General features: G+C 38.5%; 2 protein-coding genes across 2 annotated transcripts; both read right to left on the bottom strand.

The window, feature by feature from the left end:
* Positions 1–1,102: 1,102 nt before the first annotated feature.
* Positions 1,103–3,601, bottom strand: LOC148099882 (uncharacterized). The gene is made up of 3 exons (XM_087849674.1): positions 3,533–3,601; positions 1,702–1,877; positions 1,103–1,593 (listed from the first exon to the last, which is right to left on the bottom strand). Exons 1-3 carry the CDS (start codon positions 3,599–3,601, stop codon positions 1,176–1,178), a joined length of 663 nt encoding a protein of 220 aa, XP_087705800.1. The 3' UTR covers positions 1,103–1,175.
* Positions 3,602–7,985: 4,384 nt separating this feature from the next.
* On the bottom strand, positions 7,986–10,869 carry LOC148099881 (uncharacterized). The gene is made up of 3 exons (XM_087849673.1): positions 10,789–10,869; positions 8,679–8,854; positions 7,986–8,583 (listed from the first exon to the last, which is right to left on the bottom strand). Exons 1-3 carry the CDS (start codon positions 10,867–10,869, stop codon positions 7,986–7,988), a joined length of 855 nt encoding a protein of 284 aa, XP_087705799.1.
* Between the last annotated feature and the right edge of the window lie 2,029 nt (positions 10,870–12,898).

Raw genomic sequence — 12,898 nt, 5'->3', positions numbered from 1 at the left:
CATTTTTTGCTTTAAAAAAAATCCAAATAGTTATTTATTTATTGATATCTGTCGTTGTTAAACCACCAAACATATTAATTTCCCCTCCACTTTTTCATATGATCTGTGTTCCCATGTGTGCTTTTTACAAGTACTTTTAACCCTTTTTGATTGCTTTAGGTTGTTTATAAACGCAGTGATCAGCAGTTTGTGGTGTTGCTAGGCAGAAATAGAAATATTTCTACATGAACAGGATCCTGCATAGATGACTGACATATTGAGATACTTTTGTATGGTAGGCCTGCTTAAGATTCAAACTATGAACTGACAACATAAATGTATCTGTGAGGAGTTTACTGTGGTCAGAGATGACAGCAACAACAAGTAATTTCCTCATAGACATTTATCTAGTTTTACATCTCTATGAAACCAGAGAACTGCCTCCTGCTGACGTTTTGATTAAATGTAGGACCCATAATGGATGAAGAATTTGTAACTGCAAAAAGTTAGACAAAGCTATTTTTTCCAAGATTGTATTTTATTTTACTAATACAGCTCTGAAGAAAAATACATATCACCTCATATCACCAGTGCAGTAAACTGAAGTAAATAAATATTATTTACAGGAATGTAAATCTCTCTAGTTACATCTTTAAAAACATTGAACATGCAAAGACTCTTTTATGTGTTTGAACATTTGTACAAAACTCTTTTCCATGTCACACATCACAAATATTCTTGCTGTTTGTTCAGTCCAGTTATTAACAACAAAGGAGAGATGCCTCCTGCTGCAATTTTTCAACCTGCGGTGAAGCAGCTTCATTATTGAAGTCACTGTAATCAGCTACATATGCATATCATATACATAATAAACAGTATAATATTATTTCTACAACTCATTAGACCAGAGGAAATGAAAATGTTAATGTGAAGGAACAAAATATATTATACATTGATAGTTAAATAGAACGATATGTTAATAAATGATTCCATAAGAAAAAATGATAATGTAAAATAAAAAATTCTATTCAATTCTCAAAATGTTACAGAGAACTGAAAACATTATTTGGAAACAAAATTACAAGCAAGAAAAAGGTAAAAACATTAAAACCGAATGTGGGAAACTAATTTTTTTTTAAAAGATTTGAACATCTTTAATCCTGGGATATAAAAAGTGTCCAAAGCAGTTTATAAAACTATTTAGACAGACACTCCAGCAGCCTGTCAATGCGTCCTTTTCGCATGAAAAGAAACAGAATCAGGTCCACAAAAGGACTGAGCAAAGACAAGATGATAAAGACGTAACGAGAGATGATTGTGGGAACGATTAATAGAAAGTAGTAAAAGAACAACAGAATCAAAATTCCTAGACTTCGACGTTTCTCCTCAGTGGGCACTGAGGTGGCAGCAGGCAGGGCTCTGAAGGTCCGAGCTAAGCAGAACATGAACAGGGGACCTGGGAGGGCGGCATAAATAATTAAACGTTCTAATTCATGTAAGACTGTAGCAAGAGGGACACTGACAATACAAAAAGCCCAGACGAGGACACAGACCAGCACAGAACTCCTTGTTTGTCTGAGGCAGTCCAACAGTGGATATGTGATGTGAAAACACCTGCAACAGAAGAAAGACACTAATTTGTATCATCACAGTGCAGAATAATATGATTCTGACTGTAAGATGCTTCACAGTAAAATATAATGGTCAGAGACATGCAGGTACCTTTCCAGAGCAATGCACATCCTGAAGTACAGACTGGCCATCACACACGAGAGGTGAATAACAGCAGGTATGGTACTGCTTATTCTTAATAACCAAACAATCATTATGCAGATCTGGATTAGATTGGAGGTGAGGAGGTTTGTGTAATAGATGACAGGGACTGGACTCCTTCGCACCTGTAGGAAATATAAATTAATATTTAAAATAACAATAAATAAATGCAGGAATAAACATGACATTGTTTATTATGTTATTATGCTCTCAGGCACCAGAAGGAGACTAATTTACAAAACAACAACCAACTTTTCTTTTAGGTTGTTGAAAACTTTTTAAAATCAAAGTGTCTCTTGACTTCTTTGCTTTTCAGACTTTTATCTGATGTCAAAACTTGTATGAAACTGCTGATGCATGTAAAGCAACAGAGGACAAAATACTCAGTCGGGTTACTTCACAACACTACATATAATATAAATGTCAATCATTTAGAAGTGGTATGAACTTAAATTACATTTTAGGAATGACTGACCCACTGCTAAAGGAATAAGAGCTGTTTTGTGAGAGGCAACGCTGCCTTAATGAGAATAGTGACTTTAAGGTAACTGCTCTATGGTGTTTGTGGTATGTGCTTTTAAATTCTGATTGACTCAGTAATATTTGTGAACTCGTAAATGGAAAAGTGCATTTTTTATTTAACTCACACCGTACATGTGATGCGTGTGGTCGTGCCGAAGTAGGTATCCCCGACAGAATCTGTTTCCCCTAAGCTGGGAGCACGCAGCAAGTACTGATGTTTTCATTTTGTGAAAAAGTGAAAAATTTGTATCATTACATTACCATTCAGTTGGGTTACAACAGAAAATTATATATTTATTGCTCATGGGGTATCTGATGGGATTATTTTAATAAACCATTAACGTTTTGGCTGATAACTATTTTTATTCTCCTGTAACTTTACTATATAAAGAGCTAAATCCTCCAAAGTTTCAGGAGTAATGCGTCATAATAAGAAGTGTTTGTGAACAAAAAATCAGCAATGTGGGATACTGTTTGTGCGTGATTTACACAGGGGGAACAAATTGTGGCAGGATCAGCCTGATATTATTTGTATCCCACTATAACTTTGTTGTATAAAGAGCTAACATCTCAAAAATGTCAGGAGTAGTTAGTCATTATAAGAAGTGTTTGTAAACTAAAAATCAACAATGTGGGATACTATTTGTCCGTGATTTGGACAGTCCAGCGTGTGCTCCCGATGTAAGGGAAACAAATTCTGTCGGGGATACCTAGTTTGGCACGACACCGGCATGTGTATATGCTTCCATGTTTAACTTTTCTGAGCCTCTTCCCGGATGGCCGAAATCTTCATCTCTAAGAGAGAGGAAGCCCATTTCTGCTGCTTGTATCCGCGATCTTGTTATTTCGGTCACTACCCACAGCTCGTGAGCTCTCAATTTACCGTTTGATCTACGTCCCTACCCACAGCTCACGTAGAGCTTCGCTTTTACTGTCTGCTCCCTCTTCACAACAGACTGGAGCAGCGTCTGCATCACTGCAGTCGCAGCACCGATGCATCTGTCGATCTCCCGCTCCCTTCTCCCGTCACTGGTGAACAAGACCCCGAGATACTTAAACTCCTCCATTTGGGGCAAGAACTCGTCCCTGACCCGGAGTGGGCACTCCACCTTTATCCGGCTGAGGACCATGGCCTCAGATTTGGTGCTGATTCTCATTCCCATCACCCGATGAAGCCAACAGAACCACATAATCTGCAAAATCTGCTTTCATCTCTGCTTCAAATTATTCACAAAGAAAAAAGTTGTTCTTTACTTACCACATAACACACACGGTAGATCATCAGTATGGTCAAAAGAAAGCAGACACATGTGTCGATCCACATCATCACTTCAAGGACTTTCCGAAACTCGGGATAAGATATTGTGATAGGGTTGTGTTGGAATTCATACCAATACACTTTGTTTGTGTGACAAAGCAAAAAATAAAAAAAAAATAAAAACATTGTTAACATTGTTCCGTCATGAAATTACTGATTATAGGTTAACAAGCAGCAACGCCAATAATAATAACATGGACTGAATTGTGCTGGAGAATGTGAAATAAATGTGATTTCGCTATGAATTGAAGTAAAAAAAAAAAAAAAAGATTGTCAAAACAAAAGTTGGCACAGAATAATAAACAGTGGTGGTGATGGGAGGGAGTATGAAAATATAAAAATAACACCATTTAAAGTCGATCGCTAACACTTGATGTCTGTGTCGTGTATGTAAGGTCGGGGGGCGGGTCCATTCCACTGCAGGGCAGCCTGCATGTGGCGAATAAAATTTGAACTTGAACTTGATTAAAACTCAACTGGATTACACTTTTTTTGTGAGATCACAGAGAAGTTAACAGATATTTGATTAACCATAAATTTCAATTAAAATAACTTTAATATAAAAATTTACTTTGCATTTCTGATCTTGAAAACTTTACATGCCAATGTTTAAAAATGATTCACAAATTGCTCATTAAATATTCCTGCACAGCAACAATGAAAACAAAAACACCTCGATGCAGATTTTCAGAGCGATGAATTTAACTGAACCAGGAATTTTCAGCACTCAGTAACAGCATGTCGTGATGAACCAACACAAACGTACTGAAAAAATCTAATTCAGTTCTGTCAAAGCTATCAGTGCACTAACCATAGCAGTGATACATATGAATACATCTACTGCTGCAGGCTCTGTTTTAAATCAACACGTGTGATTAGGCTGCATGGTTCACATTGCACATTGTGTTGCTGTGCAGGCTACAGTTACGCTGACATTCTGTGGGAGAAGTTATTTATATTAATTAGTCAAATAGATAGACGAGGTACAGTTAGTGCATTACCAACACACACATTCACAAAAAGCTGCTCACTCCAAGCACAAAAGAAAAGAAGGTAGTGACTTTAGTAAACTATCTCCAGATGTTCTAATTCAGTCAGTTTCTATGTTTTTTTATAACTATTCCTCTCTTCTGGTAGAAATAATATGAACATGTATAAAATAAGTGTCGCCCTTACTTGTCTCAGGACAGTTTCCAGCTGAACCGTTGGGTAAAATCTGCAATATGACAATTTTGTCTTGAACGAGGAAGTTGTGGTAACAAACTTTATAATCTCCACCCCGTACTCACTGATGTTCAAACTCACAGAAGCCCAAACATGAAGCCAGCGAGAGTCAAGATATATTTTAACTCAAATGATCAGTACAACGACTAAGCTGCATCGTTTCTGTTCTGCTGATGGTTTTATTTTGCTTCACAGTCACAAAAGCACATGCATTTTAATCAAGATTGTATTTGTTCACATGCCAGTACACATTGTTGAACACTATCTTTATAACTGGTTATAGAGGGAGGCAAAAGTAGTCGTATCTTTACTACAATCATTGAGCGGATATCAGTAAACTGAAAAAGGAAGAACAGAATCTGCTCTTTGAACGGTAAAACATAAAAAATGCAGTAAAATGAAACAAATTACATGCTTGTCACTTCTGGCAGGATTTATTTAAATAACCATATAAATGAATAATGGCTAAAATTAAATCGGTATTCCAGTTTCAAACTCTGAATAATTTATGCAGTTTTGGTGGCTCGTACGGTGGCCCTGAGAGGCCAAACGGACTGCAACTTCAGAAAACACTTGCAAAAAGAAAAATGCTGCAAAAAGAAAAATGCTGCAAAAAGAAAAAATGCTGCAAAAAGAAAAACGCTGCAAAAAGAAAAAACACTTGCAAAAAGAAAAATGCTGCAAAAAGAAAAATGCTGCAAAAAGAAAAACGCTGCAAAACGAAAAAACACTTGCAAAAAGAAAAATGCTGCAAAAAGAAAAATGCTGCAAAAAGAAAAAACACTTGCAAAAAGAAAAATGCTGCAAAAAGAAAAACGCTGCAAAAAGAAAAATGCTGCAAAAAGAAAAACGCTGCAAAAAGAAAAACACTGCAAAAAGAAAAATGCTGCAAAAGCACACACAACACAACGGAAATGTTTCTGGGGAGACAATAACCAGACGGACCAGTTGCACGAACCAAAACATACTAACAAGTGCACTGGGACTGGGAGACACTTCAAAGAAGTGGAAGCGGAGCGGCCAAAGAGTAAACTTTCAAAAGTAAGTTCTGAATATTATGTCACTTATTTATGTGCAAATGTTTAATAATGAAGAACATTAAAACATTGCTGTTGGCCACATGCCGGCAAAGTTATGTGACATTAGTGATGTTTGTACTTTCAGCGTTAACTTGCTTTTAAAGCCTTTACTTTATACTCCGTTCGATAGTCGACCTTAATCTTACAGAGAATGTGATGATTTTGTGGATAATTAAAGTCAGTCATATATCCACAAACACAACAAGCTGAAAGTCAGTGATGCTGCTCGGTTTGCAGTCCTGAATATCACGGCACAAGCAGGATTCACTGCACTGTTAATGTTAGCTATGTTATATTGCTGCCTCTGTTCGGTGGTGTCGAGCCAAACGGACTTTAATAATAATAATAATGGATTGGATTTATATAGCGCTTCTCAAGGCACCCTTTAATCACAGCAGTCACACATGTGTCCACTGTACCATCTGGGAACTCTTCTTGTTTAGCACTCGTAATAACACTAAATCCTCCTGTTTGTAGCAGTGTAAACACCTGAGACTGTCACCTGTCTGTCTGTCCTGCACTCTCTCTCTGTTTCTTTCTCTCTGATTGTGGAATAAAAGTATGAACATGTGTTTATAAGTTACACTTGTGTTTGAATCCTGCAGCTTATCACACATTTGATTTCCATGTGTGACAACTGCAAGTGTCCAGAGTGAGGACAGACTGAGGGACCCACTGCTGCACATCATCTGTGATCACCACCTGATGATCCACCAGGACAAACTCAGCAGTGTGAGGAAGAGGAGGAGGAAGAGCCAGCAGCAGCTGACAGATGGAGAGAATAGACAGACTGTTCCCTGTTTGTGAAGGACTGCTAGGAAAGTTTAGAATAACTAACTGTCTGTCCTGAATCAGTCTTATTAGGTAATGTTCAAATAATGTTATCATCCCAGTGTTTGCAGTGTGGGAGAAAGTACTCAGGGCCTTCAAGTTACACACTATGAAAGGCAGCAACAAGTTTAATGTTCAGAAACCTAAAGTATGTATCAGCAGCAGAATGGAGCTAAAAATAAATGTTTGTTTCAGTTCTATGAAGCTTTGAGTATTTTGGATTAGTAGCACTGCTGTGTTTGTTGCATCATATTGCTGTAATTGTTTATATGCTTTATATATTCTGAGGTCAGTTGATCTATAGTGTTACATCATATTCTATAAGGATGTTATGTGTTTGTAGACTTTCTGCCCAGTTTGACCCATTTAGCACAAGTCAGCCTGTTTAAGGCTCTGATATCTATTCTGTATGACTTAAAGCAGTTATGACATGGTCTGATTTTCTCACCCAATAAAGGAATATTTCATATATCAGTCTACTCTTCATTCTATCAGAAACAGTTATAAACAGTTATATTTTTATTTAGTTATTTATTTTTGATATCTCAAAGAAGAGGAGTTTAACAAATGAGGAAAAAATCTGGTATCAGTTCAAACTTCAGAAAAATGATAATAATTTTTGAACATAAAAAACCAGCAACCAAGAAAGCATCTTACAACAATAACATTAATATTACATTACATTGTGTCATAACTCAAAAGATCAGAGGGAATTAAATTGTTACTGTGAGGGAAAACAAAAGTTATCCAAGAAATTAAAAAACAATATAATTAAGTATGATATTTAAAAAAAACAATGTAAGCTGGATATGATCATTAAATGTCTTATAAAAAGCAATAACATAATAATTGATTCTGTGATTAATATTTGAATACAAGAAGTCTTCAGAAGAAATTTCATCAATCTCTTTTCATCCTCCTTGGAGGAGTTAAAGACAAAGCTAACACAGGAAACCCGTCACACCTACAGGAAGTTCAGGATCACCAGTTAAACTAACCCTAATGCAGGTTTTGGACTGCAGGAATTAAAGTACCTGACGAGGACGCTCACAGACCCGAGGAGAACATGCAAACCTCCAAACTGAAAGGCCCCAAACTGGATATGAACCCGGGTCCTTCTGGCTACCTCACCACCACGGAGCCTTTAGAAGAAATTATGAAATAATTTGTACATTTAAACTGACATCATCCAACTACTCAACAAAACAATTCTTACAGCCTGAGGCTTCAGCTGAAGAAAGATTTTGGATTGTTTTTGCTTATCTCACACTTTCTAATTCCTCTTCATCTTCCCTGTCATGTGACCCTGTTTCCTCTTCCCCTTCATCTCTGACTACATGATCTGACCTGTCTGTGCTAACATCAGTCACATCTCCTGTGTTGTTGCTCTCCATACTGCAGCAGCACAGACGTGCCAGCAGCCTGTAAGTGGGCCCTTTACACATGAAGGCAAACAGAATGAAGTCCAACAATGAACTAAACAGAAAAAAGATCATAATGATAAAATCAGTAGCTGTCTCAGGGCGACGTGGACGCAAGCTGACAGGTAACAGAATGACTGCAGGAAGGTTTATGAGAAAGTAATTAAGCAGCAACAGAACCAAGGTTCCTACAGTTCTTCGTTTTTCTTCAGTGGGCACTGAGGTGGCAGCAGGCAGAGCTTTAAGTGTCCCAGCGAGACAGAAGATGAACAGGGGGGCAGGGAGGGCGGCATAAATAATTAAACGTACAAATTCATTTAAAAATACAGCAAGAGCAACACTAACAATACAAAAGACCCAGACCAGAACACAGACCAGCACAGAACCCTCAGTTTGTCTGAAGCAGTCCAACAGTGGGCAGGCGATGAAACAATACCTGCAACACAAACAGAAAGATTATCATATTATCACAGTGATCCTTCAGAGTACATAATAATAATCAGTGAGATGCAAGTACACACACACTGGTACCTTTCCAGAGCAATGCACAACCTGAAGTAAAGACTGGCCGTCACAGCAAAATTGTAAAAGAAAGATGCACTGTTGTCATACAGTGTCCTCCACCAAAGGAACGTCATGCTGCGATGGATCAGAACGGAGATGAGGAGGTTTGTGTAATAGATGAGAGGGACCTGATATTTTCGCCCCTGCCAGAAATATTAATTGAAACCATATTAATGCAGTAATAAAGATTATATAGTCATAAGTGTAGATTAATGTGTATGAATAAATAAAATATATTTATTTTATGTCTTATAAAGCAAGATAAATATTTTACTTTTATGTTGGAAAATATGAAAATCAATTTCTCCTATAATATATATTTTTATATATTGTGTATTATTCATACACCGCAAAATAAACACTTACATCTGCACATTGAAGATCAAATTAATTTCACATGTATGTCCAACAGAAATAAAATGAATATTTGAACACTGCACCTTCTTGCTTCATCACAGTGCAGCCAATGTACATGACATACACTTAATATTTTTTTATTTAACGTCAATTAGTAAGTAAAATTTATTCTCCAGTACTTATTTCTCCAGATGCAGAACAAACAGGAAGATTAACAGAAGCAGTTGCAAAAAGTGAACAGTAGGTATCACACTGTGTCAACCTGCTTACTTTGACTATAACAGCAACACAGATGAGTAACAAAATAAGAAAACAAAAAAATGTTATGTCCCAAAAACACTATATATACCTATATGTATCTATATAGATACATATAGGTATATAGATATATATATAGAACAGTCAACACTATAGATCAGGGGTGTCGAACTCCAGGCCTCGAGGGCCGGTGTCCTGCAGGTTTGAGATCTCACCCTGGGTCAACACACCTGAATCAAGTGATCAGTTCATTACCAGGCCTCTGGAGAACTTCAGGACATGTTGAGGAGGTCATTTAGCCATTTAAATCAGCTGTGTTGGATCAAGGACACATCTAAAACCTGCAGGACACCGGCCCTCGAGGTCTGGAGTTCGACACCTGTGCTATAGATAGATAGATCGATAGATCCCAGGAATTTAGAGAATATCTTGATGCATGCACAATTATCCAAGTAAGTAAATCCCCAAAAGTTTATTCTGTTCATCTGGACGTAACGATTTCAGTGGGAGAAACGTTTTGTCACTCATCCAAGTGACTTCTTCACTCTCAGCTGACTTTATAAACAGTACATTTGCATGTGTCTGTGAAGGTTCTCAGTCATCCAGGTCATTGTAGTCTAAGGAGCTTGGAAAGAAAAGCGTCTGGACTTCTTTAAGTTGCTTGAACCTCTCATCCTTAGAGTACATTTGCACAATAACTTAAACTAGCACCACTGAATGAACAATGGGCTGGGAGGTCAGTTCCTTGATCATTAATATGCAAATTCTCATGACCATTGATCAACAACCACTGATCAATGGCTTTGATGGTGCTAGTTTCAGTCATTATGCAAATGTCCTGTTTATAAGATTGGGGAAACCGAACAGAATCAACTTTTGGGAACTTAGAGAATAATTTCTGAATAGGAGTGAAGCTGTCAGCACATGATTGGCTTTAAGGAGTTTCATTTATTCACTCATCTGTATGTCAACAGCCCAACAGTTAACATGGGATGTGCTAATTTTAGTACATGACTGTATCTGGTTCAGTGAAGTTGACATTATTGCACTTTACTTTTGCTGCACCAATAAAATATAATATGGTAAGAATTTATTATTTTATTCTTCTATTCCTACACTATCAATGGGCTACTTTTGTAGTAAGATGAATTTACAGAGTGTAAGTGGAAAGTGTTTGATTGTCAGACTTTTGATTTTATTTGTAAAGATTAAAGTAACTACTTAACTCAACACTCCATGTTTACTTTCTTTCTCCTTTGAGTCAACAGCTTATCTAGTTCAGGGTCACGTGGGTGCTGGATCGTATCTGACATCTGGCAGTCTATTTTTATTTCTTTTCATTTTTATGTTTTCTTTTCTTTTTGTTTTTAATTTTAATTTAGTTTTTTGTTTTTGTTTTTTGCTAAGTTTTTTAATTGTTCACAAACTTATAGACATAAAAAGATCGGACATATTTATGTACTACACCACATGCATAGCAGAAGAACAGCATGGTCACTGGAAAGAAGAAGCAGACCTCGATCCATATTAGGACTCCCCACATCTCCAGCTGACTTTCTGTGTGGTGGAGTTGCTGTAGAAGAATTTTCTACGCTCTTTAAAAAAATAAATAAATAACAACAATAATAATAGCAAAATACTCAAAATACTGCCACATGCTTGTATGCATGCCTGACAATAGGATGATGGCTTGTGTCCTGGGGGATCTCATCCCACATCCAGGATGATGTGGGTACAAGGGCATCACTGAGCTCCTGGACAGTGACCCCGAGGTTTTCCATTGGCTTTAGGTGAGTTTGGGGTCCAGTCAGTGGAATTAATTCCTTCGTCTTCCAGGAGCTGCCTGCTCACTACATGAGGATGAGTATTATCTTGCACCAGGAGGAACCCAGAACCCTCTGCACCAGTGCAGGGTCTGAGATTTTATCCTGATACTAAATCACAGTCAGGGTGCCGTTGCCTAACCCACAGAGGACTGTGTGTCCCTTCATTGCCTCTCCAGACCATCACTGACCCACCACCAAAACGGTCATGCTGAATTATGTTACGGGCAGCATTATGTTTTCCATGGCTTCAGACATTTTGACACCTGTCATGTGTGCTCAAAGTAAACTTGCTTTCATCTGTGAAAAGCACAGGATAACAGTGGTGGCCCTGCCACAAACCCCACTTGGCAAATGCCACTTGGGCTCCATGGTGTCGGGCAGTGACCACAGGGCCCACTAGTGTATATTGGGCTCTCATGCTACCTCATGAAGTTTGTTTTGATTGTTTTTTCAGAGACATTCACACCAGAAGAGTGATGGAGTTCATTTTGTAGGTCTCTGGCAGTGCTCACCCGGTTCTTTACTGAAACCGGTCATGCTGATGGGTTAAGGACCTTCTACAGCCCTGCCCAGCTTTCCTAGAGTAACTGTCTTTCTCCTGATACTGTCTTGGGAGACCCAGGAAACCCTCTAACTACTTTAGCATGGCACATCAATACGTGCCATTGTCAGACTAACTGTGTAACCTCTGTAGGGTCCAGATATTTCCTCATGAAACCAGTAGTGACACGGACCCTACCCAAATGCAAAACTGAAAAAAAAAATACTGAAAAGATCCATCTATACATCCATTTTCTTCCGCTTTATCCGAGGCCGGGTCGCGGGGGCAGCAGCCCAAGCAGAGAAGCCCAGACCTCCCTCTCCCCAGCCACCTCCTCCAGCTTATCCGGGGGAACACCAAGGCGTTCCCAGGCCAGCCGAGAGATATAATCTCACCAGCGTGTCCTGGGTCTGCCCCGGGGCCTCCTCCCGGTGGGACATGCCCGGAAAAACTCTCCCAGGAGGCGCTCAGGAGGCATCCTTGTCAGATGCCCGAACCACCTCAGCTGGCTCCTTTCGATGTGGAGCAGCAGCGGCTCTACTCTGAGCCCCTCCCGGATGGCCGAACTTCTCACCCTGTCTCTAAGGGAGAGGCCAGCCACCCTTCGGAGGAAGCCCATTTCCGCCGCTTGTATCCGCGATCTCGTACTTTCGGTCACTACCCACAGCTCGTGACGATAGGTGAGGGTAGGGACGTAGATTGACCCGTAAATTGAGAGCTTCGCTTTTACACTCAGCTCTCTCTTCACCACAACACACCAGTACAGCGTCCACATCACTGCAGCCGCTGCACCAATCCGCTGAAAAGATGAGGACGGATAAAATGCAAGTGACTTCAACATACAAAACCATTTTTGTTTTGGGGTTGTCTGCCTCTAATGCACCTGTTGTTAATTTCATTAACATTGATTAATAACACCCCATGGCACTCACCTTACGCTGATTAAAAACATTTAAAAAGTGTTATTCTATTTTTTTAAGTAGTATATATAGTATAGCATTTAAATTAAAGACATGCAAAATATTACTTTGTGTGAAACTTCTCAGAGTTGCAGGCCTCCAATGTACATTTAAACTGCAATTTCTTTCATGTTTTTTACGGTATTTTAGATCTCTGATAAATTTGGGGCTAAAAAGATTAATTTAAGCTCTGTTAAAAAATTTAAAAAACAACCACTTGTCACTTTTTAAATTTCAGCAACTGTT

The sequence above is a fragment of the Neolamprologus brichardi genome, chromosome 13, assembly GCF_056152115.1.
Source record: "Neolamprologus brichardi isolate AB-2024 chromosome 13, ASM5615211v1, whole genome shotgun sequence".
Lineage (NCBI taxonomy): Eukaryota > Metazoa > Chordata > Actinopteri > Cichliformes > Cichlidae > Neolamprologus > Neolamprologus brichardi.
This window is presented reverse-complemented; position numbering and strand designations above follow the sequence as displayed.

Bases quoted from the DNA above. Each gene is read 5' to 3' on its own strand.
- LOC148099882 (XM_087849674.1), bottom strand. From the start codon at position 3,601: ATGATGTGGATCGACACATGTGTCTGCTTTCTTTTGACCATACTGATG. The intron at 1,878-3,532 runs GTAAGTAAAGAA...TATTTCCTACAG, and splicing joins TCTACCGTGTGTGTTATGTG to GTGCGAAGGAGTCCAGTCCC. The intron at 1,594-1,701 runs GTACCTGCATGT...CTTCTGTTGCAG, and splicing joins ATGTGCATTGCTCTGGAAAG to GTGTTTTCACATCACATATC.
- LOC148099881 (XM_087849673.1), bottom strand. From the start codon at position 10,869: ATGTGGGGAGTCCTAATATGGATCGAGGTCTGCTTCTTCTTTCCAGTG. The intron at 8,855-10,788 runs GTACATAAATAT...TATTTCTGGCAG, and splicing joins TCTGCTATGCATGTGGTGTA to GGGCGAAAATATCAGGTCCC. The intron at 8,584-8,678 runs GTACCAGTGTGT...TTTGTGTTGCAG, and splicing joins TTGTGCATTGCTCTGGAAAG to GTATTGTTTCATCGCCTGCC.